The 26,839-nt window shown below is 44.5% G+C and overlaps 1 protein-coding gene across 9 annotated transcripts in view; it reads right to left on the bottom strand.

Moving 5' to 3' along the window:
• Positions 1 to 26,839, bottom strand: part of LOC144939678 (tensin-1-like) — a 122,148-nt gene that overhangs the window by 52,635 nt on the left and 42,674 nt on the right. For 3 of the 9 annotated variants that reach the window (XM_078866717.1, XM_078866719.1, XM_078866722.1), the window contains 11 exons: positions 21,683 to 21,724; positions 17,736 to 17,791; positions 16,157 to 16,337; positions 14,963 to 15,013; positions 12,903 to 13,025; positions 11,250 to 11,314; positions 8,582 to 8,665; positions 7,013 to 7,116; positions 3,755 to 3,815; positions 2,928 to 3,009; positions 942 to 1,065 (listed from right to left, as the gene is read on the bottom strand). In XM_078866717.1, coding sequence (XP_078722843.1) covers positions 942 to 1,065; positions 2,928 to 3,009; positions 3,755 to 3,815; positions 7,013 to 7,116; positions 8,582 to 8,665; positions 11,250 to 11,314; positions 12,903 to 13,025; positions 14,963 to 15,013; positions 16,157 to 16,337; positions 17,736 to 17,791; positions 21,683 to 21,724 — 973 coding nt within the window. Of the gene's footprint in view, positions 1 to 941; positions 1,066 to 2,927; positions 3,010 to 3,754; positions 3,816 to 7,012; positions 7,117 to 8,581; positions 8,666 to 11,249; positions 11,315 to 12,902; positions 13,026 to 14,962; positions 15,014 to 16,156; positions 16,338 to 17,731; positions 17,792 to 21,682; positions 21,725 to 26,839 lie in introns of those variants that run through there. The other 6 variants (XM_078866720.1, XM_078866723.1, XM_078866721.1 and 3 more) reach the window with 4 other exon arrangements.

The raw sequence follows: 26,839 nt of genomic DNA, 5'->3' as shown, positions 1-26,839 counted from the left end.
GACTCAAATGGAGATAGATATTATTGGTTGTGTTGTGTGCATGGTTAAGAGCATTGTACACATCTGTGATGTTCAGAGTGTATGTGGTGTGGTGTGTGAGTTTGAGGCAGTCGCCCTCCAACAACAACGGAGGGCGGAGGAGCAACGCTCACCACAACGAGCAGAGCGCCGAGTGGCTAAAGCACAGCAAGTTGGCACAGTAGGGGGCACAGGTGGTGCATCAGCAAGTCATCTCGGTCATCTCAGTCAGTCGACCCGTGGCACCTGGGTCTGCCCCGTGACCTCCTGCCAGCGGGCGTTCGACACTTCACGTGGCCTCAAGGTGCACATGGCCTGGCACAAGCGTCGTGGTGACGTCACCGCCACTTAGTGGCGAATGGCGGTTGTTGTGTGTGCGTGACTCTTTTGTGTTATGCATGCTGTGTCCCGCGTGTACAACGGGAGCTGGACGTGCGCTCGCTGTGCATGTTGTGAGCGCTGCGTGATGCAAGGCCCTAGTTATAATATATATTGAGGGGTACACATCCCCCCCAATATTCAAATATGCTCAAAATATCCCCCCCACCAATATATTGCTATGAAATAGATTTATGTTTATATGATTGTGGTTATGGTTGTACTTTATTAATCCCAAATCTCTGCCATTACATACAATGAAACAAGAAAAGGTAAAAAATAAAAAAACAGAACAATGTAATACAATACACTACACTATTAGACATTATTGTTAAAAATACATAAAAAGTAGATCCTGTGTGTTAGTGAAATTTTTTTATATTTTAGGCAGGAAATTAGTTTTCAAATTCAGATTTTTTTTTCTTCTCGGGGATGACCCACAGACCCCCTGGAAGATTTGGTCCCCCCCAATGTTGACTCCATGGATACGGCCTTGGTGTGATGAGTGTAGTGAGTGCGGTGAGTGTGGGGTGAGCAGTTCTCACCAGCACAAGCTTCGTCCAGGTCGTGTTTTGTGAATTTCAGGCGGTTGCCCTGCAGCGTGCACGTGTGGAACTGCACGCGGAATACCACCACCCGACCGTCCTCCGAGCTCCGGTAACATTTCACCTACAGCAGAGATGAGCACTCACTCACTTGCTCACTCACCCACAGACCCACCCACTTGCTCATTTGCTGATTCGCTCACTCATTCACTTGCTCACCCATTCAATAGTTCACTCACTCACGCACTCACTTGCTTGTTTACCCACCCACTCACTCACCTATTACATCTATACACCCACCCAACCCACACTCGCATACTTGCTCACTCGATCACTCCTTTTCATATCCTCAACGAGCCTGAAAAAGTAAAGACGTATCCGTGGCATAGGAGGGCAGGGGTCAGCTTGCGAAACAAGCGTACTCTAACCAGAGGTCAGGGCCCATTAATTATCTCAAGATGAGTCAAATTCAGCCATGCAAGAGATTAATGAATCACTACTTACATCGGCATAATAATGCACGTGAATTTCCACCGCTGGTTCAGGGCTGCATAGGAGGAGATGGAGTGCTGTCCTTTGCTCAGTTGAGCAGGAAACCACTTTAACTTTTGACGTACCATGCAATAACTCTACAACCTCAATCTCCAACTGTTTAAGATAACAGTTTCCCACTGCAGGTGATCTGTAAGAAGTCACGGCTACCTTGATGGATTGGATTGAACAGTAGCAGATTTGTGTTGGGGTTTTTTTTGTTGCACCCAAAATAACTCACATGAGCCGAAGTGGACTTACGGGCAGTGTCAGGGCTGGGTGTTTATAAGGGCACCCAAGTCACGTATGCTTATTTTATTTAATGACGTACATAACTGTAACCGGAACATCACATCACACGTAATTAGTTATTGCAGGTCCTCTAAATGTGGCCTATTAGCTGGTGTCACAGAAGTCACCAAATCTGCAAGAATCAAGAATATATAACACTTGCCTACGATGTCTTTTTTTTTTAAAGAGTGAGTTCCTACCTGTTGTCAAGCTGATGAATGTCGGGTAGGGGGTGAGGTATGATGAGAATGTGTGTCTTACGCTGTCAAATGTAATACATCTGAGGAGTACGAGAACGTGCTCGTAGAGGTTTTTCTACCTTTCATGAATGTAGAAATAACAAACTACTTCTGGCTGACGGCCGCCTGATTCCATGGCAGTTATGAGGCTTCTTAGACCATACTTCACCACGCTGGTCAGTGTGGCTTGGTTATTGTAGCGAGGCCAGATAACAATTTACCCTGTAAAACAAAACAGAAGGCAGTGGACCCGCTGCTCAAATAAAAATGGGGCAGTGCTAATATTTTTGGTCGCTCTGAGAAAGTAGCGGAAACTCCACGATCCTATGGCAAGGCCCAGTCTTTCTTATAGGACAGCCATACTATGAACTCTCCACAAAGTGGTGCTAATTTTTGTTGTTCTCTACCCGAGAGTGATAATGGGCAGCGTCCGATACTCCGGTTCACAACCTTACAGTTGTGAGCGAAGCTTTCTGCTGCAGCACCACCCAGTGGAATAATCCTTCATAAATAAAAGTAATAAAGTGAGGACAAATTAATTGAGTGAGGCATTATTATATCGACCCGCGGTTTGATTCATGAGGACTTCACTAGAGTTGTTTGCTGCGGGGTGGGCTGATCCTGGCCCCAGTACTGTGGCCAGATTAGCCTCTACCCAGGAACGACAACAGCCTTATTCTTCTTGTTTCGTACGGCTGCTGATGTAGATGGCAGAGCAACAACTGCAACATCACATTCAGGTCGTCAAGCCGGATAACCTGCGTCAGGAGCAGCGGAGTGTAATCGCTGTGATGTCTACTTCGTTTTTTGTTTACGTAGATCTGGACATTGCGTCGTATACATGCTGCACAGGTCTGCCCTGGACAACGGCAGTCAGCACACTCCTATTGGAGAGGCGACGGCAGTGAGCGTGAGCCGCACGCACCAGGATGTCGCCCTTGAGCACCACTCCCGGGGAGAGGCTCATGCACAGCGGGGCTCCGTCGCGCACCTCCGCCCGGACCGTGCTACCGGCGCCAGGGGTAAGGGAGGATGCACGGATGGGTAAGACAGAGGGGGGGGGGGGAGGAGAGAAGGAGTGGGGAGGGGGAAGGTGGTAAGAGTGAGGAGAGCGCACGTCAAGGCATGGCCGAGACGCACAGCACATGGTGGTGACATTCCGTCCCTCCGCTCGTCCGCTGAAGATGTGTGGCTCCTTGTCGGCACTGGCAGTTGAAGGATGTCTTGCTGAGGCAAGCTGCAGATTGTTGACGGAGTTGGCACGATGTCGAGTGATTCTCCCAGGCCACGTAGTACTTGGTAAGGAGTGGAATTTCAACAGTTTGTCATCTATTGTAAAGTAGACACTCGAGGCCCAGTGCCACTTTTTAAGAATATTGCACAGTCATTCATTTTGGTTTTGTTTTCCAAATCTAATGCAATACTTTAAACTCATATAAAAATTAATATTGCTAATAATAGATGTTTAGATTGCCACTCAAGCATACCTTGAGAAAGAGATAAGATTATCTCAACGGGCTCTCGTATGAATGAAACTGAAAGACAGAATAAGTAGGAGCTTTATGTGCCGCATCGTTGGTTCTTTGTGCTCAGCCGTCACCTGTGTGTGGCTGCCTCTAACTGTGTGTGGTTATCTATGTCTGTGGCTGGCTGTCTTTGCCTGGCTGTCTTTGCCTGGCTGTCTGTGCTTGTCTGTCTGTGCCTGGCTGTCTGTGGCTGGCTGTCTGTGTGGGTTTACATGAAGGTACTCACTACACAGGTGAGGTGTAGTACAGGTGCAGCCCCTGGTACACGCGCAGGAAAACGCGCCCACCTGCACACCGCACACGTACGGGCAGTGCGTGCAGCACAAAACAGAAGAAACCTCGAACAATGCGTAGATACGGCACATGGCATTTTCCACATCACAAATCCAATTAGGTATGCAGCATGCGGCATATGTCCCATGGTGCGTGCTAGGCACGCAATAAGGCACCGATTCATTGACTAGAATTGATTCTTATGCTCACGATACGTGCATTGTGTCGTGCGTGTATGAACTGATTGTTTTCGATTCGTTGCATGTAATGGGTTCACCTGACCCCTGCAACCACTGGATGAGCTATATTTGCCCCAACACAAAATAAACAACGAAGCTTTATTCATTCGAAAACGTGAGCCTAAATCATGGCAATTCATCACATCGCATTACATCACGCATCTCCTATTTCCACGTAGTTTAATTATGGCAAGTTTGTTTTCGTGATGTTGTTCTTATTTCTCTTTACCCACATTATGATGTGTTTTTGAGACTTTTGTTACTTTATACTTTTCATTTACACTAACTCAGGATTTATTTCTTTTCGTTTTAAAATGTGGTCCACTAAATTGCTTTTTTTATCCAAATGTATTGCTAAATAGTTGGCAATGTCATGTTTTACTTTAATAATATAATTCAAGTTTCTTTCACAGTGGGCACCACGCTAAATGACGTTCACACAGCGTGCCACTCATTTGTATTTTATTAAGTATTTAATTGCTATAGACTATTATTAATATAAACAGCAATTAAGAAACAATATTGAATCTCCAAAGCTTGTATTCCACGAATTTTCTGCCATGAAAAACTGATTTTTCTAGTCAACACATGCCATATACCCAGCGATTGGCAGATTTTTTTCCAGCCAATTACTCACTGGAGGAAAATTATATTGCCATTCACGGGGACACACACACACGAGACACGCACCAACACCCTCCCCAAGATAGACGGATTTTTTTTTATTGCAGTGAATTAATAAAAGGGCTTGTTCTTTGTTTTACTCGCATATCCCTTCCTTGCGCGCACTTATTTTCCTGCCGAGTATCCAATCTGGGCTTATAAACAATCACAGGTATTCATAGTATATGGCCACGTTGGCCAAAAACCTTTGGCAGAACAGCCTTACGTTTCCATCGCTGGCGATGATGAGTCTATAACTAGTACAAGATGCTAGGAAAAGCCTTTGCCATCAGGGCCTTCAGTACCACATCCAGAGAAGGCTGTTGTCTGTAAGTCCGTGTTGTTAACAAAGAGGAGGGTTGATGTAAGACCTAAAACCACGGGTGGTGACCCAAAATAAATGCTGTATTTACAATACAAAACAATTTGAATCAAAGCGCGTGAATAATTCATGCCTTCTAAATATTGAAGTGTGCCTAAAGGATTTACGGCATTGTAACACTGCTCGGAGATTAATTGAAATACTGTGCATTACATAAGCATCATCTACTTAAGGCCCTCCATTGAAGTGAATGTGTGTTACGTGAGCTGCCGCATTTCAATGAGCATTTTATTGGAGTGAGGCGATTTTAAATTGTGGCAACCAAAAACTGCAACTTGAACACCTGCACGTTCCATTGTTATGTAATTGTGAGGCCAATATTTGTTAGTATTTAGTTGGTGCACTGTAAGGCTGGTATTAATCTTAATTTCCATTGCATCATCATTGCCACTCTAAGTGATATATTTTGCCTATATGAGACGCCATATAAAAATCCACGTTCATTCTCAAGTTCAGCTTTCCATTAGCACTCCAATCTGCTCTCGTGCAGCTCTTTACTCAATAATTTTTAGTCTCAGGTACCAACGTAACCAAAGAATACCATTTAAATTAGTGAATATTCCCAATGATTACACATGGTTCCGAAACATCGATATGCACAAATAAAATAAAACAAAATCTGAAATGTTAGCACAAGAAATGGAGAGATGCACATTGTTTTCTATTTAAGTTCAGCCACAGAAAGTAAAATAATTGATTTCAAATTATGGCCAGGAGGACATATTCAAATTAAGGCCATGATACTGATTCTTAAGGAAAGTAAGTGGGCTTGGGCAGGACACGTTTCTATAAGAGATGATTGCTCGTGGTCGAGATGAAATAAGGAGCTGCAGCCATCGGCGTAAACAAGTCTGAGAGACCATCCATTGAGAATAAAGAGTGAAATCACCTTAATCGCAGTTGCTCGATGGACTATTATATCACAGGCCCATCAGAGACGGCAAAGACTTGGGGATGCTCAATCAAACAGTAGATTGATCACTATGACTAGTTAGATCACCGAATGATGATTGAGCATTATAAATGTGTTGAACCGATAGATGTAACACATCAAGCCACGTTGGCCCAAAAGGCGAACACCCAAGCAGCACTCCAGATCTCTACGCGGTTGCTATACCGGCACCACAAAACGATGGAATGCATGAACTCGTGAATCCAGTCACTCTTAGCTTCTCTCCAAAAGAATAAAAGCCGAGACAATTCCGGTGGGCAACAACGCCCAGCTCACAGTTCAGCACAGCTAACACAGACAAGAGGCGATGATCGTGATGCAGTGGACACCTGTTTCCAATACAAGCTGGGCGAGGTCGACCACATCAATGCGCCTTCGCTTGAGCGTCACGAGTTTCTACAGCAGATGCCCACTGCAGCGATCACTGCACCCTTACGGTGTCTCCTGAGTTATTTTTTAATGAAGTTACGCATTTTTATGGGGCACCAGGAGTACTGCACACAATTTTGTCCACATTTGTTGCAATGCTCATAAGCAGGAGGCCAACCTCACGCTTCAAAAGAAGTGCACGCATAAGGAGAGAAACTTGGCTGTTGAGAGTTGTTGGTGTGTTTGCATGCAGGTGTTATACATGTATACTTGTATACTCATGCGTGTAATTACATTCGCAGGTATATATGTGCTCCACTTTGTATGTGACACCGTATACATGATATGAGATATAGTAAATAACTACTTCTCTGTGCAACATGTGTATGTATGGGGGCACACATGACTGTGTACAAAATACGAATATTGTACGCATGTGTGTGCACGTGTGCATAGATATGTATGTATGTGCGTTTATGTGCACGTGTGAATGTCCGTGCATGTGTGCCTGCACATGTGGTTGTGGAGTGTGTGTGCGTGCGCGCGTGCACGTGTGTGTGCAAATGCGTGGATGTGTCTGTGTGCGCGCGTGTGTGTGTTCCAGACCTGGGGGACCCCATGCGCCATGAAGGAGGATGTGGGAGAGGTACACAGGGGCACTGTTCATCTTGATGGAACCTGACAGTAGGCCGTTGAAATAATACACGTACCTACACAGCAGCGACAGCAGCGTTAATTGCAAAGAGTGTCAAGGGGCCTTTAATGAGCAGCACAGAGCAAGGACCTCATATTAGGCTTAAAGCTATAGTGTCAAAAATTGAGTTTCGGCTATGTGTGTTTGAAAGTCTTTCATTACGCTACACAGTGTGTGGTTAATGAAACCAAAAATGACAGCAGCTGTTGAATTATGAGTAGAAATATTACCAATGTGTAATCGCTAATTCTCACACATGTGAGTGAAAATTTACATTAATTGCAGCAGAATTGTGCCAAATGAAGGAGTCTAACGGCACCCTGATGTAGTTTACCCCTTATCATCTACAAGCCTGCATTTGACAATAGCAGGCTCTGCGCCACTACATCCCTAGAGCTAATCAGGAAAATATTAAATGTGTGCATTCCAAGCAGGGTACCCCAATTCACTTGCATTCATTGTTTCTGATATGAGGTTGAGGAATGGAGTTTGGTGAGATGAATCGTCACAATAATGGGAACAACCGGACTTTGTTCGTGCTAATTGAATTGACGGCCCTGTCACGAAGGATGTTCACCACCACAAGGCCACGTTTGAAGCCTGCACGGTGTAGAAATCCCAGGGTGTCACATTCAGCCTACACCGATGCTACTTTTACAAAGTGCATATTTGTGAAAGTTTATTCGACTCTTTGCCTTTTATTAGGGATACCAGTGCCATAAAATGATTATGTTTGATCACAGAGATAAGATTTGGTTTTTCTACAGAAGAAAAAAAATAAAGTTTGCCAGGGGTGTGCAGCTATGTAAAAAGCGTCGTATATAAAGAAAATACACTGACTGCTGGTAAAACTCAAATGTCGTATCTTGCTGTCCCCCTTTGCCTCAATAAATTAAGTGAACAGATATCCTTATTTCATGTGAATATATCAGCGTGAATACAGATTAATGTGCTCATCCCTACAGCTGGACTCGATCTACCCCTGGATGCACATTCCAGTAGAGGGGCAGCTCCTACACGGAACGCCTTCAAAGTGACCCCAAGTGACCTCTTAAAGCTTTTTATGTGACCCCGAAGTGACCCCAGTCACCTGACGCTGACCTTGTCCTATAAAACCATGCAGTGGGCAGCACAACATTTCATTGTCACAGTTCCTCTGCGGTATAACCTGCGGTGGCTTAAAGTCTCAGTGGTGATATTGACAGCAGATCACTTCATATCATGGAACGTAGAAATGTTGCAGTGTTATTTCATGTACAGTATTTAAAATATGTCCCTGGTGAAGTATTCGCGATTAAATTCCTATTTTAAATCTCCAAAAGATGTTATTTGAAAACCCGGAGACCATCAAAATGATGTGTCAAATACAGTAATCTCTATTCATTCAGCACGTAGTTTTGAGATTTACATTTTGTAAAGTGCATGCTACGTGCCTGTATGCTATGTGCTGACTGTTGTCAATCATCGGCCGTGTGCTTTACCGTTGCTGTGAGGGTTGGGTGAGTGACGCAAACTTTTCCACGTAAAACCTCTTCATGGCAAATCTGTCCAGAGCCTGATCCGCACTGTGGTACACGCACACACAAAAACAAAGATCCCCCGTATAGCCTTCACAGACTGTTGGGGCATGTGTTGTTAGCGAGCACCTATGAAAGCCATCACAGCACACGAGGCGGTGGGTGGCCAGTACCACACCCAGCCGCCTTTGTCTCCCTTGTGATGATGTTTACACATCGCACCAGGTACTGATTTGCAGCTGAGTCGATCCAGGGGAGGCCCAGGACCGTTTCAGATCATTGTAACCGGTGTTAGCCACGAGCTCCCTATAAACGAATGCTTATACACACATACACACGTGATCATGAGTATTTTTAAATATACACTTGCACATACACAAACCTACATACTACATACTTGCATAGAATGCAATACCTACACGCGCACACATCCATTGACATGTACACATCATTCATAGTCATAGCATGCACTGTGTGGCATGCACTCGCGTTACAATACACGTTTGTGGCCAGTGTCGAATTGCTGAGATATTATTAGGAGCTAACTACACAGACAAAACTGGGTGAAGCAACATGTGTGACAAACATTTACTTCTGGGTGCTTCGGAGAAATGAAATTTTGGCCTCAGACGAGTTTTTGTGGGTGTGAAAGAGTAGAGGGAATCTCATTCCTTGTTTCACTGATCTATATTCGGATATGTGTGTCCACCCATTATGAGCAAACAGCATCATATGCACGTATGTATGTTGAACTTCTTTCGCGCTAATCGGAGGTACGGGTGGAAGGACAACAAACTCAACACAAAACGCAGTTCTAAAGAAATTAAGTTTTCAATCTACATTTCAAAGCGCCATAGCTCCCCCCAGTGGCTTCCTCATATCGGAAGGAAGAGCGTTCCAGACGGCCGCAGAAGCGCACCTGAAAGCGCCGTGCGATGCGGTGACTGTCACACGAAGAGCCAATGCAGTATGAGACAAAGAAGTGGTGGACCCTAATCAGTCACCCGTTGCCATTATTGAGGCAGTTAAAATTTGGGCAAAATATTAAATGAAAGCAGTGATTTTTTTTTCATAAAAATAATATACAAAAAAAGGTATAGAATTGCCGGGATAACATGAAACATGTATGTCAACCGATAAGGTTGTGTATGGAGGTGTTGATCACTGTTGTGATTCAAACTAGTCACCTGGAAAGACGTCAGTACTGCAAGATAGACTAAGCTGCACAATTAAAATTAAAACAGTACTTTCAAAGAATAACAATAATACTCTTAGGTTGTTTCGGTAAAGTCACGTAGGAAAAAAAGAATATTATTATTTTATTTTATTATAAGTTTTTACCTACGTGACTTTACCGAAAAAACCTAAGAGTATGAATCCTTGCAGTCCCGAAAGCTTCAAATCTAGAATAACAATAATACAATTAAATACCGAGCCATTGATGTTCTAGAGTAAAACGTCATAAATTTATAAGCTTCTTTAAAATCTGGTTAAATGTATGGACTTGTTGAAATTGAGATCAAATCTCTTGGTCACCCATGAATGATATAAGGACGTGTTTGACAAAACACGAGTGGATCTGACATTTGCCCTGGTGAGTGTTCATGTTTTCTAATAGCGTTCTGCTTGACACTGCAATCGGTTCTGAGAGGTTGGTCAGAGGTTGTGGGGAGGGTCTAAGAGTGACGGTAATTTTGTTACATTTTGTTACTTTGTAAATTGTCAGGAACCAATTCTACGAAGTGTCTACAAAGGCTTGACCTCTCATGTTACGTGCTCTTTGCTCACAATTATTGGCCACCATTATCTGTCCACCCTATCACAAAGGTGACATGGTAATAAAAAAATCCCTTTTAACTGAAACTAGCTGGAAGAAGCAGGTCTGAGACCTTTTAAAAGCTATTTTTATGATTTGAATGTTATTTGTATCTATGTTTTAGGCCGGCTTGGCTGTTCAACCTCATGGCCCTCTCCTGGCCTCCCCGACCTTACCTCCTCCATCGTGTCTCTTTCTGAGAGGTAACTAGCAATGCTTGGCCACTCACTCAGCCTTGCCGCATTTCTGGGTCTTTCTGCTACGACATTTGTGGCTTGAGGTCTCCTCTGGGGCCTTGCATCTATGGAATTACAGTGTTAGAACGTCTCTCAAGGGGCCTTGTCACTGCCTTGCCAAAGGTGGTGCGGTTTGGTGGTTAGTGGGGATCGGTGGTGTGCCAGAATGGTGGCCATTTTGTCCCATCGCTTTTCCAGACTTCCCCTTTGCACTCTGCTGATTCTGGGATTCTCATTGGCTGTGTGTACCCTCGTGTGCGTGGGCCATTGTGTATCCCTGGGTCTGGGATGGCCTTGACTCGGTGTTCCTTTATGCCTCAGTGTTACTTGACTTTATATTTTCCTAGTTTAGGATTTAAAAGGCACTTTGCAATGCCGTAATATTTTAGCGCTAAATAAACAGAACGAATCCTTTGTGTTTCTGAAGAGTTCAGAAGCACATTTAATTGTGTATTTTATGCATTTCTGATATTAAACATTCGTTAACGCACACAAACAGTCTCTTACATACATACGTCTCTTACATACATGCAGGCAGACACAATGTGGCGATGAACACACAATATGTCAGTGCACACACCTGGCACAGATGGCACTGTAGTGCATAAAGGCAGCGATAACAACACCGGCACTCCCGCTGTTACCCTGAAGAGGGGCGAAGAGAAAAATAACAATTTAGAGACAGCGGCCAGAGACAACAGAGGAGCCCAACATACCTAACATGCACTGCACATGTATGCCACACACATTCCACATCTGATTTATACAACGTCCGTGCATTATCCGATTTTTCAGTGTCAAACCCCAGAGAGAGAAAACGTGTGTAAGGGACAATAAGCACGTGCTCTGGAGACGATCGCTAGCATGTGCCCGAGAGAGAGAATTACCAGCAAATTCGCTCCAGCTTAAAAAAAAAACCTGGGGCTGTAAATGGTACGTGGCTCAAGGGTCGTAACTCAGAGGGCATCAACATTGTCACGGTGACCCATGAAAGAGAGCACTGATTGGCAGATGTGCCAGGTTAGGGTTGTTTTTTTATAATGTGAAGGTGGCAACACCAGAATGGCATTTGTCGGTGATGCTGCCACCCTGAGTTCTGACTTCCAGACACACTAAAGTGCTCCAAGGCTGCACGATCGCTGTAAAACTGACATAACAGAAGTTTATCAGCTTCTGTGCTTCTATGATTTACTAAGAGGTTCACTTTCCACTCCAAGTCTGCACATTCCTCATCGAAAACACGCAGGGTGCAAAGAAAAAACGGTAAATGTCAAAATGACATTGTTAAACATTTAAATTTGTCAACGTTTAAATTTGTGAAACATTCGCGTTTTGAATGAGGCCTATTGCTTCAAGGTAACTACTTTAGATATGTCCAAGGAGTTATATGATTAAATAAGATGATATAATTTCCATCAATTAGGGCATAATCAGCCCAGACCTTGGAGAGCTGGCAGCTTGAAGATGTGTGCTGGCAAGCATTTCCGGCTCAGTAAATTTCACCACTAAACTGGGATTCTTGTAAATAATAAAAACCTAATCCATAGGCCTGAAGTAACAACACCTTAAGTGACCCCGTGCTCTTAATGCCAACGCGAGCCCCTTCTAGGCTTGCAAATCCTGACGAGTGGGATTTTTTGAGTCATTATGGAACCACGAGTGCTGGAAGGCTGATGCCTCCATCAGCATTGGACGGTAATTATTTCCGTGTTCCTGTTTGTTTACGCAGCAATGTTCTAACATTCTGCAATTTCCTTTTTCCATTTTTTTCAGAAGCACTCTACATAAACAATTTGCACACGTGTGTGCCATTATTATTATTTATATGTTTCTTGTGTATAACTAAAAGTAACAAAAACTATGTTTTTAAGCCAGTTGGCCAAAATACCGATATTTTTTTTTCGAATTTAAATTTCTACTCTTTACATCTCCATTTTTACTAATAATACAATTTGCTGAAACAGTAATGTGTGTGCTGATACAATGATATTACAGCTCCTGGTAACTATGCCTTTGATTGGTTTACATAGAGGTCTTGATAACCAATTCTGTCTTTGGTGAAATAGTTGTACAGGTCCCGATGACCGATTGTGGCTTTTATGGACTATCACAGATGCCATACTGACCGTTGACCAGGCTTGCTCACACAGCCATTGCACACCTGAAAACGCCCCTTTGTGAATATTGAATCGTGAGTCACCCCTGAACCCTATAAACCCTTCGCCCTGCTGACCGCACAGTGAAGCACAGCGACGTGCAGGGGATGTGAGTTGAGCCAGGAGTCGATGGCCTTGCAGATGCTACACAGCGTGTCCAGGTGAGGCGCGTGGCGCGATGGCCAGCCAAAATCCAACACCTGCACGCCACGCCACATCGTTACTCCCCAGAAAACATGCGCAGCCCCCAGGCAGCTTTTACATCAAAAGTCAACCACTCGTCTAAGCAGGCATATCATCTCAATCGTACCGAATAGCTAAAGGCAATGGTGCAGCCCTGCAATTACTTGCTCATGCCACTGCTGGTGGAAGGGTCTCTGGAGATGCACTCGAGATTATCTTTGGTGGGCTGCTCTTACACACTCGCCAGTTGCCTTGACAGGAGTTGGCAGTTATCCACTCACTGTGGTTCCCCCACTTGTACAGACCAATTAATCAACGACATTGGAAACATTTATTTTCAACTCATTTTTCTTTGTCTCACTCGCACCTCATTGGGCACAACATGACTTGTTGTTTTTGCTTGTCAAGGTAACACGTGTGGTGCAATGCATGTTTACCTTTGCCCCGCAGCTTTTTTTTTACAGTGGTACCCTAACCACCTTGTCCTCGAGTGAGGCTTTTGTATTTATATCATGTGGTGGCGATGATGATGGTGCATCAATAAGGTTGTGTGTGGTTGTTACAAATGTGTGTGGGAAGCAATGGCACAGTGGTTAGTGCACTGCACTACAAACCCGGTGACCTGCATTCGATTCCCGCTCATGCCCAATATCTGAATCGGTGCTAGACCATCCCCTCATACGATGCAGCCTCAAATAAGTAGCTTGTGTGGCATGTAAACATCAGCGCTGGGGAGAGAAACGCGGCCAAGCATTGTGATGGCCACCGAACCCCTCATGTGCCATGGTGGCCTTCATAGGTGTTCGCTAACTGCACTTGCCCCAAAGGCTACTTGGTGGATCTTTGTCTCTGTACATGTGTACCGTTCCATTGCTTGGTCACAAACGCTATCAAAATAATAGTTTAACGTGAACTGCTGAAATACGTCTTCTGGTAATCCCCACAGCTAAACGCGACTGTGGATGGTTATGGATGGCAATGGAAAACACACCGGGAAAGGTCCTGGAATGTCACATTCCAAGGCGGTTTCCCATCAGTGTCTCAAATGGGTTAAAGATGCATCTCCCCTTTGCCTCATGGCATTATAGCATAATTAAGATATATTGAGAAAGTTAGGTCCGAGATGTGAATAAATCTATTTGTAGCAATGTATGTTAATAAATGAATGGAGAAGCTCCAATTCATGCTTGTTTAAGCACTTGTTGTTATGAATTTGGTGAGAGTGTATGCATGCGACTAATTGTATTCGGTTTTTTTGTGTGTGGTTATGAGGGGGTAGTGGTGCCACGTATATTTGCACAATACGCTACAATCCCAGGCGACCTCGGTTTGTTTCATGGCCATGTACGACATCAGCGACAAGTAGCATCTCAACCTATCCCTACTTCTGAGTCTCCTCCAGATCAACTCGACCTGGTGTGGTGTGTACAGGTCACCACTGTGGAGGCAAAGCTTTTATTATTTTTATTATTACCACTTGTTTACCCAGCAGTCTCATGAATCTTCGCCAGGGGGGATCTGCAAAGTGTTCGCAGTAGGGACTAATGAATGATGTGTACAATCCCAATTGAGAAATATGCAGGTATTTTATTACATTTTATTTAGACAATGACACCTTTACCACGATTGCTTACTCGTGTGAATGACGCCATTGGATCTTTAACGTCCACTGTGAAGCAGATGGCGGGTAATTTTTTTTACGGTGAATACACCAGCAGTAATAATCACGGTGTTGGTCTCACGGATCCTGTGTGCAATGCCAGTCTTAGCCAGGGGCTTGCCAACAGCACTTTCCCCAACAGTCTGCGAGATTAAATGGGCCATCTTTGTGTTTAGTCGTATGCGCATCAATGTTGCATTTCTTTTCCTTCGTATTTTGTTGGCACACGTTATTCACAGCATACGCATACAACGAGGAGAGTGCGCTTGTGAGCGCGTGACCACCTGTACACACCTGTGGGTTGAGTTGCAGCATCTCATTCCGCCTTCCGGAAAGGTTAATGATCTGCAAATGCAAGACAAGCACCATTCGCATATTGGATACGCTTTTACATGTACAAGAACTTGTACGCATATACACATATACCGCATGCTTTAGCATTGTTTGTGGATGTACACCAGTGAACACTCGCTGCTTGTGCAGAATGAATGTGGAATTTATATGTGGGCGCACCAAAACCTATGGAATGTGGACCACGGACTTTTACAGTATCCCCCATATACCAATAATTTATTTGTTCAACAGGGAAAAACACATTCAGTCTCAATACATTTTCATTACTCGTGCATGTGGGAGGAAATTGCAGTAACTAGCATAACACTCAGATATACAAACACATCGCCTTCGTGAGAAACCAACCTTGTTCGACTACTTCCTAGAGGCATCTATTGCCCTGCAGGCTCCATCGGTGCATTATCCACCAATCTTTGGGATTACAGGCGTCTCTGTGTAAGTGTGCGGGGCGCTGCCTGTTGAATGCAAGTTGATTCATGCAAAAAATGCCAATCCTTCAGGAATGCCTCAATGAACCTCAGGACACTTTATCAACAAGGTCCTGCATTGGGATGTTTCAGTCCTTCCGTTAGTGAGTGCTTTGCTTCTTGCTGGAGGGATCCAGAGTATGGACATGTGCACATGTGCGGACCTAATGTCAATCCACTTTTGTCAAATCCACTGCTAGATAAGGCCTTCAACAGCCTACAACACCTGTTTTGTGCACAGTAGTCACCGATACGAGTACCATCCACACTCTAACCTTGCTTAACATCGGAGATGCGGCACACGTAACGGTGTTGTCTATGGTCGCGCTTGAATTCGCTTGAGCGCGTGTGAGTATGCGGTAGTGTAGCGGTTCGCATGCTGCGCTACAAACCCGGTGATCCGAGTTCGATTCCCGCACACGGCCAACACCAGCGACGATTATCTGAACCGGTCATGGGCCTCCCCTAGGTCGACTCAGCCTCAAATGAGTACCTGGTGTGGTGTGTAAACATCGCCACTGGCGAGACAAAGGCGGCCGGGTATGGTGCTGGCCACCGAACCCCTCGTGCGCCGTGCCACCCTTCATATATGCTCGCGAACTGCACTTGCCACAACAGTCTGTTCAGGCTATACAGGGGATCTTTGTAATCTGTACGACCAACCCACCAGGTATTTGTCGGCGTGCTTGGAGGTGAGCATGCCGGCGATGTCGCGGAGGCTGCTCTGGTGCGCGTGCTCCGGGATTCCGGGCGGGAGCGTGGTGGCGATGATGCGCTCCGTGATGTACGTCAGGTCGAACTCGAAGGGGGCCTCCATCTCGGCCACGCGTGCCCTGCAGGACATATGTCTGTAGTCTATGTTATATGTGCGTATGTTGAACTTATTTCACACCATACGAAGCCAAACGTGCTAATCGGAGGTGCGGGGGAAGGACAAAAAAATGTACATAAAAAGCAGTTCTAAATAAATTAGTTTTCAATCCAGATTTAGAAGTGCATAGCTCCAGTTGCTTTATAATATCGGAAGAATGTTCCAGACGGCCGTAGAAGCGCATCTGAAAGAGCTCCCGTTTGGGCTGATTGGTGTAGAAAAAACTCACACGGAATCGTTATCCGACGTGGGAGGGTTTGATCGGTCACAAATTAATTCGATATTCTCAGCCAAAGGAAATCTCCATCAGTGTCAATCGTAGGGGTATAACGATTCACATCCCCTGGTGATTTGATGCATTGTCGCAACTCAGGGTCACCACAATTCGGTTAAAGTCTCAACCATATATTATTTCATTATTTACGCTTCAGTGAATGGTAGCATCACTTGTAGCTGTAATGTGAACCCATTAAATACAACATACATTAATCTAAAATATTAATTTAAACACATGCAATGTGATGAGTGTATCGTGAGTTTAAGAATGAATATTGCAGGTTTGAGTCCCTGCATCATTAAACTGCTCAGTCACCAGGGCACAATTTGGGATTTTGAACTGCCAAAAAAAAGTCCCTTTTGAATATTGTTGTACCTTGCATGTGAGAGCTCATCCCAAGAAAAAAAACGAAATCAATCGGATAAAACTCAAATTTCTCATGAATAGGTCAGCAACTTGCTTGCTGTCCAGCCCACCCAGAGGAATGTCACTGCCTCACTTCTTAGTTTGCATTCATTGATGATTTGAGTCACTGCATATGGCTTTTGTATACGTATCTTTGGCACATGCTAAATTTACACTGCATAGTATTAATTCACTGGATGCTATGAGCGTATGCAGTGCATGTTGAGGAATATGAGAACACAGAGATGGTTGTCATTCTTGTCATATTTTTTCAGGCAATAGTGCAAAGGGCATACAGCAGGCAATGTAAGCAATATATAAACGAGCGAACAGACACTATTTTAGCTCATTTGAGGCCAAGGCAACCTGTAAAAATCCTCAATGAGCGCTGATTCTATGCCCTTAGCTGACCCCGAGGGATGCCTTTACCAGACTTTGAGGCCGTGTTTAAAGCATTTGCACAAACGAGCTTCTTTCTAAACGATGCCTCCCCTTGGCGGTGGCTTGTGCAGTATGAGCCAACAGGCCCCACTCACCCACTGCGTAGGCTGTACACTGCACGCTTACTACTCTCTGCAATTAACGTGCCTTAAATGTTAACGGACGTGCAGTTTACTGAGAAAACAGGAAGAGGGGAGGTGGAGAGGGAGTGTGGGGAGAGAGTGGCAGTGGGGAGTGGGTGGCCTCACTCACGTCTTGGGCAGATTCACCAGCTCGTAGGTCCCGGCGCTTGCTGAAGCCTGGGGCGTCTGAATAAAATAAAATAAAAACCGCAACCGTCACACTTTTACAATTTGACAAAATGCTGCCTGAGTCAAAGTCGAGCCATATTGACCATTTGCTTAACCAAGCGTGAGAGAGTGCGATCCACTGGTAGAAAATTCCACAAGGCTGATACGTGTCCCTCCTTCCCACTGTGGATTTCCTACAATATCATCCCTATTAAATTGAACAGCTAAACAACACATTTGCGCACTCGGAATAGCTTAAAAATACAATAGAAGAAACACGTGGTTTAGGGAGAACGTGAGTAGCTGGGACATCATAACCACTATGAATGAAAACAAATGGCACTTGTGAAAGATGCGTCAGTCGCGAGCATTGATGACAGCGGGTGACGAAACTAGCGACAGAGTGACAAAGTCAAGGATGACCTTCAGCGTGCTTAGCAGTGAGATGAGATTCAGTACCACTGGGGCTTGTCAGCTAGGCATGTATCAATCCACTCCAACAATTAATTATGAAATCAAGTGTCACGATTCAGGGTCACAATGTTATTTAAAAATTGATGGCCAGGTGGCTCAGAGATCAGAGCACTGAGCTGGCATGGCTGAGATGCTGGGTTCAAATACAGGCAGTCAACCCTGATTAAACTGGGTTCAGACTGGCAACCAATAACTGCACGCAAGAAAATCCATCATACAAAATTTTTACTTAATTCCAGCTGTGAGAATTACATATATTGCTTTTGTAGGAAAACAAACACTCTCGTAACAGTGTGGGCATGTGGGACACCGCTTAGGAGGGTGTTTTGAGTGAAGTCCTGTGTGAAAAACCTCATGTAGCAATAAACGATTTATTATAATTTATTTTTAAAACTAAACTATATTTTATTTTAGCAGGTAAGGCCCACTGAGCTATGTAGCTCTTTTTCAGAAGCGGCCTGGACACAAATCATAGCTCAACGAAGTGGCTTATCACGTGGAAATTTATAGCAACCAAATACTCTAAGCGTGTGTTGATTCTAAATGTGGAGGGAAAACCCGGAGGATCCGGAAAAAAATTCACGCAACCATGGAGAGAACATGCAAACTACAATTATACAGGCGTCAGGGTCGGGATCGAACCCACGACCTCCTGCATACCAGATGAGGCATGTAAAATCTCGCCACCACGGCAAGATGTTATCTGAATGACAAAACATATGTTTATATATTTGTTACAATCATGTTGTTGCTATCTTAATTTTTTATATTTTTGTGTATGCCCTTATTTGCCAATATTACTCAGGCAATCCATGGTTTAATCATTCATTTAGCATAGTCATACTTAGCACTATTGTTGTGATCGTTAGCAGTTACCCATTCAGGCGAAGCGTTCACTGCAGCACATTTATGGCTGCGTTAAAAACAGAGACTTCTAAAACATGCAAATGCCAATTCCTGTAACCTTTGGTCCATGAGTAGGGGCATTTGTACACACTATGTGTACAGTGTACGAGGCAGGAGGCTTAGTTAATCCAGCGGTCAACTTCCAAGAACTGTTCATGATTAATCTAAAAAATGCAGCCCTCACTTTGTGTTACTGAGCAAGCGTTACCAGCTTTTGTGCTTTCGATTTGCTGCATATTTCTTCAAGGGTGATTAAGTATTATGTTAGTGGCGTGTTGGTCTTTAATATATTTTCGTAAAACAAACCAGCGGAGTTCCAAAACTCGCTATCTTAATTGCTTGCCCATTAAGATCAGGTCAGGATAGTTCACTTGAAAGAGCAACAGGCTAAAAATCACAGTCACTGATTCACAAATAGGTCACGCTCGGCTCAGCCAATCATTCTCCATGGCAAGTTAAAATTAGCACGACATGGCGGGCAACACGAATGAAAAATCAACATTGAACTTTGACAAACTAAACACAGCAGTAGGTATGCGGACTTTTCAACACTCAAGACCACAATGGAAATGAGTATTGGCTGGTGGACATTTGTGCATGAGAACACATTGACAGAAGATAATCCAGAGCAGTGTACGTACGTTAATGCTAAAATTGTTTACACTGCAGTTGCACGACAGTTTATATCTCTGATTCATGAGGTCTGTCTATATGTAATAACATTTAGGCTGTGGTATACGCAAAACAACTTGAAACGTACAGAGCGTGGTTCCTTGACACATAGTGAGCAGAGATACCCCTCACATGTGTGGCTCAAAGGCAACGAGAGCAATGTGAAAATCACAAACGGTGTTGTGCAATTGGCCACAGGGAGATTGCGAAGGCAGCATTAGATGCGCCGCTTAAATACCTGGGCATGAAAGTCAACGTCAAAATACTGTAAACAAAACAATGGTTCATCTTCTTGGTTCTTTCGGTAAAGTCTGTCGCCTCGACAGACCTGGTTTTCACCTGAGGACGGCTTCTTGCGTTGTGGCCGAAACGTCGTGAGAATTGTTTTATTATGTTTTATTTTTATTATTTTATTACTTCCCTTCTACGTGACTTTACCGAAAGAACCAAGAAGATGAATCCCTGCAGTCACGAAAGCTTTAAATCAAAAAATAAGACAATGGTTGTCTCGGTCTCCTCTGAATATTCACTAATAACGCCTTATAACCACAGAATGCGACACTTCCATGAAAAGAATAGCGGTATAATTGTGGACTGTGCATGAGCGTGCATTGGCGTATTTGATAGGGCACATTGCAAGGAAGAGCAAAGACAAAGTGTGAGGGATCCCAGTGGCATAAATTCAAAAGCAGCCGGATGAACGTTAATCAGGGGATTTTAAAGGTCCAACGCATACATCAGCAGGCGGACAGAACAAAAATTTAAAGCGTAGGAGAGTCTGGGAATGGTGTGGTTTAGACAAAATGCATGGTCAGGGGAGAAGGTAGTTGGAAGGTTTTTTTTCTCAAATTCCACAAATTCTTGAGTCAACTTGGGTCCCTGATACAGTTCTTCTCCTGGGGTAAGCTGACAGACACGGCCCCAGGGCGAGCAGACCGGAACAGGGCAGGAAAAGTTTTATAGCCACCATTTTGCCCGTGCGCTTTGTTGTTTTCCTTTGCGGCGTGAAATCGCGCCGTGCAATTCGGTCGATTGTGAACGTTGCCCCGCTTACACTTTTTCTAGGCGCCACTGTTGCCTCATCGAGTTCCTTCCCGCTTTTAAATAGACCGGAATAAATATAACGAGCTATTAAAGCGAAAGAGGCCAGAGGAGAAGGGCAGGAGATAATGAGGGAGGGTTAGAAGCAGAAGGAAGGAAGGCTCAAGTGTCAAGTTGCCTTTGGCTCTGAACCACGGTTGAGTTCAAGGGCAGAATAGGCCCAATACACGCAGTGCATCAAAAACACATTGTTCGGCTCCCTTGCCTAGTTTTATACGAAATATCTTGTTCGGCAATTCGGGATGCGTGGACTTTCCCGCAAAACAAGATATTTGAACGTCGCTCATTATATATGCGGAATTAAAAAAAATGGTTCAGTCGGCAAACATCTCATCAAACATTACAGGGAGACAAGAGCAGGACGTTGTCCGTGCGCATCCAGACTCATTCGGGGCTCGCTGAACCCATTGGCAGGATATTTACGCACAGATGAAAGGTGTTACTTCAGGGAAAGAATGGGGACTGCAGTAAATCTGTCCAAATTGGAAAATCTCCTCTGTTCTTTAAAGGCCTGCCTTTCATTTCACTGAACGGCACTCTACTTTACTGCTGTGGTTTTACGCGGGGATGGCCTTACTGGGGGGTTATGGCCGAGATGAGGAATTAGCCTCCGAACGGTGCTGCAAAACATCATGACAGCGGTGTGGGAGTGGAACATCGACATAGCGGGGATATTGCTGTTTCTTGCCTCGTGCATGCCAGTTCTGAATGTGCGAGCGTTCTCTGCATACCCAAGAGAAACCTGTCAATGCTTACCGTCCTCTCTGCCTGTATCAGCGGCAGCTTGGCACTGCTCGGCTGGTTTTGGGTGAGATGGACAAACGGAGAGGAGGGGGGTAAGGTGTGAGGGGGATGTGGGTACAGAATATGGAAGAGTAGGAGAGAATATGTATTTAACATTTTAAATACAGTCCGTATCCATTATCAAAGCAGAAGATGATATAAACCCATTGAGACCCACGATATAAAATATAACCGAGTAAGTGCTTAAACGTCGTACACATCTCACGTGTATTGGGGGTCGTGTATGCAAGGGTTAATACGAGAATGCATCTCGCTAAATATAAAAATGTAAATGACTCAATCAAGAATTTTTTTCTAAAATAAAGATATTTGAAATAGAATGATATAAAAAATGTCAGATGCATCATCTTTTGGTCTATGTAGATCTACAATTTCCAGGAGAATCTGACAAAAGACGCGATTTATATGAATAAAAATATATCTTGAGAATACTCAACACAATAAAACAGCAACAACAACAACAAAAATCCATAAACAATATCGATGGAGATATAACGGTCATTTATACGTCAACGCTGGCACATAGCGCGTTCCTTCTCGCATCAAGCGTGGGCTCCCGTATCAAATGCACCCCTGTGAACCACCACGGTCAGCCCCTGCATCGAGCTGTCGGCGCGCGTCCATCAACAAACACGGCCTCGTGGCATTCCTGTAATCAGCAAGGGCACATGCTTGGCGGAGCACGAGTGCCCTGGCCCATTGCAGTTGCTGCAATGGGGGAATTTGTCCTGGGCCCTACGGTGTTTAGTGCGGTCTGCTGCTAATGATCCGTAAAGCGGCTCTCAGATGTGACACATCCCCGGGCGACGAGCCAGCAGCAAGCAACACGTGACATTTTGTTGTGGATTCATTCCCCGTGATTGGCAGACTCGAGTTGCATTCCCACCAGCGTGCCGTGCATGCCCTCGCGCAGAAACACCGTTGTGCGTTGGTGCGCGGCGAAATGCGTGCAAATGAGTCGATCGCGACAACAAATGTTGAACAATGCAGGGTTTCAATTCTCACAGGTTTTATGTTCGGTGGGGGTTTTTTTTCTCTCTCTCTCTCCGTCATGCCTCCGCTTTTGAAGGCATGGAAATAAGTGGAATGAAACAACATGACCTCGGCGCTATGACTAAAAAGCACCTTCTGCAGGGCAGGTAAGATAGGGTCACTGGCTGTGACAACACCATGGACATGAGACTGGGAGCAGCTCAGTAACTTCAAGACGATTTTTTTTTGTCTGCATTGAGGACCTGAACGTAACGACAAGGTATGAGGCCCAGTAAAAGGAATAGGTGTAGAAAACGCCAAGATGTGCCTTTGAAATATATAATTTCATCAAAACTCTACAAGGTGTACCTGAAGAATCATGAAGGTTATACTCAAGTGAAATAAATCGTGTCTCTCGTTATCCACGTGCTACCAGCCTGTCGCATCCACCTTCATTCACGTTAATTGATTCTGGTCATGTGATTTATAAATCCACACGCATCACGACTTCAATGCAGTCTAGACGCAGTCTTCCATTCAGCCTTACGCTTTTATTATAAACGAGGGCCACTCTGTCCATCAATGCGACCTCTTAATGCATCCGCCATCAATACAGAAGCAGTGGCGTAGCTAGGATATTTTGCGCCCGGGGACGAACTATAAAATTGGCGCCCCCCCCCCCCCCCCGTTTAATCACATACCAAAATGTAATTACATGACATGTAGGCTGTGTGTGGCGGGATATATAAACTTTTAGGTTGAGGTGTAGATTTGTGCAGTAGTTTCAGGCTGCCGCGCCCGTCGCAATAAGTTATCATGTAACGTTGTAAGCCTCATTTTGGCGCCCCTTTACCTTGGCGCCCGGGGACATATGTACCCCCCTGCCCCCCCTAGCTACGCCTCTGTACGGAAGGGCTCGAATGAATGAGTCACATCTTCCAAGACGTCTGCTCAGCGTGGAAGCGTTCGCCATCAGCAGGAGCTCTCGTGAGCTCTCTTAAACCCCCTTTCAGTGGAGACCCTTATGCCAAGCAGTGGTGTGAGCAAGCAATTGCAGGGCTGAACCTTTACGTTTCACACTGGTCAAGGTTTGCCTTGAAAGCATTTACGAAGATAATATCATAACGTTTGATCCGATTTACTTACACAGGCCCTGCATTGAAACCCTGATTACGTAAAACACATCCCAAGCGTCCTACGTCTTGCGCCAATACTAGATTTGGAGAATGTTCCTGCACCTTTTACACTCGACGGAACTGGAACAATTATTGCATCTCTTTACATTTAATGGCTAACCCATCTCAATCTGTTTTTTTTTTATGATGCACTAGATTCATTGCTTGAACAACCTGAAAGTAAATGGTTTCAATCATTACGTTCTACCCTCATTTAGTGTGCATCTTAATTGTTAGTATAGATTTTGGTAAAAAAAAATGTGTTTCCACTGTAAATGTTTAACTGATATTGCTTAGAATGTAAATACATTTTTTTTCGAATTAGGTTTTATTACAACAATTGTACTTTCTATTCTGTACACTATTACTCTTAGAACTTGAGACTTCTCTTGAAAATAAAGAAACAACTTGAAGTCCCAATGTGCTCTCACGTGTTGGTAAATAATGATTTGACGTCTTGAGTCGATATTCACGGTTGTGCTGTACAGCTCGCGGAACATTGCAGCCGGAGTTTTACCGCACGTTGTTGTTCGACAGGATGTCAGTCGTTCCGCTCCACGTGCTTCTTCGGGAATTGATGGGCAATCTTTTTTTTTATTTGGTTTACTGAAGATATTGCCAGCCAGCGGAGGGAAACATTGGACATCACACCGAGTGACGCGCGGTACAACCTGACAACACTTCAGAGAGCTAGTTTGCTTACTCGTAGATGCTTCGTGTAGGGAATTTGTCTGTGGGCTGCTCAGATGGACAGGTGCTTTCAAACATTTGTGGACATTTCAATGAATGCAGCAAAAACAAACTCTTGATGTAATATACGAGTTGTCCGTTGGACACGTAATAAAACAGGCTGTCCCTTAAATTTTGGGAGTAACAGCTCATGCAACTAAAATGTTTTACAAATAGGAACGAACTAATAAATCAAAGAGAAAGAATAGAAAAGCAAACATCCCTGTTGACAACACAGGCCCAACTTTATGGTGAAAAAAAAATGTGAGCCGCAAGACCTATTATAAGGTGGCCTTTCCAGTAATCGGTTAAACGTGTGTGCACATACATCTGAATGCATTAGGTTCAGTTATAACTCACCACACCCCACACACAGTGTAGCAGGGAGGGGCCTCGTGCTATTATTGCACGTGTCTTTGTGGACATTATGTTTTTTGTCCATGTGTGTGTGGCCTCCCCTCCACTAGTGATATCTAAACCTGTCATGGGCCTACCCTATATTGACTCACTCTTAAATGAGTACCTTGTGCGATGTGTCGACGTCGTGAGTAGTGGGGAGACAAAGGCAAACGCTGGTCACGCCGCACCCTTGTGCACAATTCTGGCCTAAATTGGTGCTCATGAACCGCATTTAACTTGCCCTCTGAGCATCCGAATCTAGGTTTGATTTTCTGCCATGTTCGCCAGTGGCAAGTGGCATCTATATCTGTGCAGGGCTTCTGGGAATAGCCCATGAGTACCTGGCACACGGTGTGAATATTCACAAAGGAGGAGATGAAAGTGGCCAGTTTTGAGACACTCATTTGCTGTGCCGGTTTTCATCAAGGGCTCCCTAACAGGACTTACACCTCTTTCATAGGTTAGATTAAATGTGGAGATATTCGTGTGGCTGTGCACAACATGTGTATGAGTGCCCGGTGGGTGGTGTATAAATATCACCACTTGGGAGACAAAAGCAGCCAGGCATGGCTCTGGCCACCCACCCCCTCGGTGTGCCGTACCGCCTTCATAGGTGCTCGCTAACAGCAGCATTTGCTCCGACAGTCTTTTAAGGCTATACTGGGGATCTTTGTTGTGTGGGGAGCAGTAAGTGTCACGGTTAGCGCGCTCCGCTACAAACCCGGTGACCCTATTTTGATTCCCGCTCACGGACGACACCAGTGACAATTATCTAAGCCTGTCCTGGTCCTCCCCTCGGCCTCAGCCTTCAATGAGTACCTGGTGCAGTGCATAAACAATGCCCCTAGGGAGACAACGGCGGCCGGTATAATAATTAATAATAATACTGCTTTGATTTACAAAAATCCCTCATCCAGCCCACTCTCAACGTTTCTGAAGGGCCACTTTCTCTCTTAAGATAATGCATCTTCCAGGGACCAGGGACGAATACAAACTGTTTCTTCCAAAGACAAAACCTGTGTAGCGTGGACGGCTCGTGTTAGGTGCACCACATAACCGCACTCATGTTTTTCGCATTTTGTCATCGACTCCAAATTAATTTTTTTAACATTTTTCCAGGAAGCACAGCTGAAATGCAAAATTCTGCCCCAGCAGCGAGAGCCTGTATAGCATCACGTGCCTCTGCAAATATGCGTTACCATGGTGACTCAAATTAAATAACATCTTAGTAGATAACATGTGTTGGGGAGAAAGGGTCTGACACAGAGCATTTCAGGTCAATTCTGCAATAATATCATGTTTATTTGTGTTCAAGCTCAGGTTACTTGTTAAAACACTCTGAATGCGACTCTAGGAAGTAAACTCTATGTCACTCGATGTCATAGGGCTGGGAAGGGCGTGAAGCAAAGCGAAAATCTTGCATCAAAATGGATACATATTTTAGATATGCAGCTATGTAACTATGGCACTGGCAAAGCTGTTTTCACTAAAAAAACAGCAAGGAGCTTAAAGAGAGATTTGTTCAAGTTGATGCGGGCTTGACTATGGATCCACTGGCCCTCGAGGGACTGGTGTCTCTTTAGTCAAATCTAAAGGGGCTGTGGAGGAACGGTTTGGTGTTGAAGTGCAAAAGGCTCCATGTTTGGTAGGGAATTCAGAATCACCCCACTCCTCTCATGCTCCCCTCCCAGACCGACCACCTCTGGGCCAGTAAGACCCACTGGCAGATGTTCGGCTGTTAAGGGAATACACAGTGGAGAGCTTTTCATCTTTTTTTCCTTTCTTCCTTTCTTTATACAGGGTAGCTCAGTTGCGCTCCGTGTGTCTCGTATGA

The sequence above is a fragment of the Lampetra fluviatilis genome, chromosome 2 (genome assembly GCF_964198595.1).
Source record: "Lampetra fluviatilis chromosome 2, kcLamFluv1.1, whole genome shotgun sequence".
Lineage (NCBI taxonomy): Eukaryota > Metazoa > Chordata > Hyperoartia > Petromyzontiformes > Petromyzontidae > Lampetra > Lampetra fluviatilis.
The sequence above is the reverse complement of the archived record's forward strand: the minus strand, read 5'-3'. Positions and strand labels throughout refer to the sequence as shown.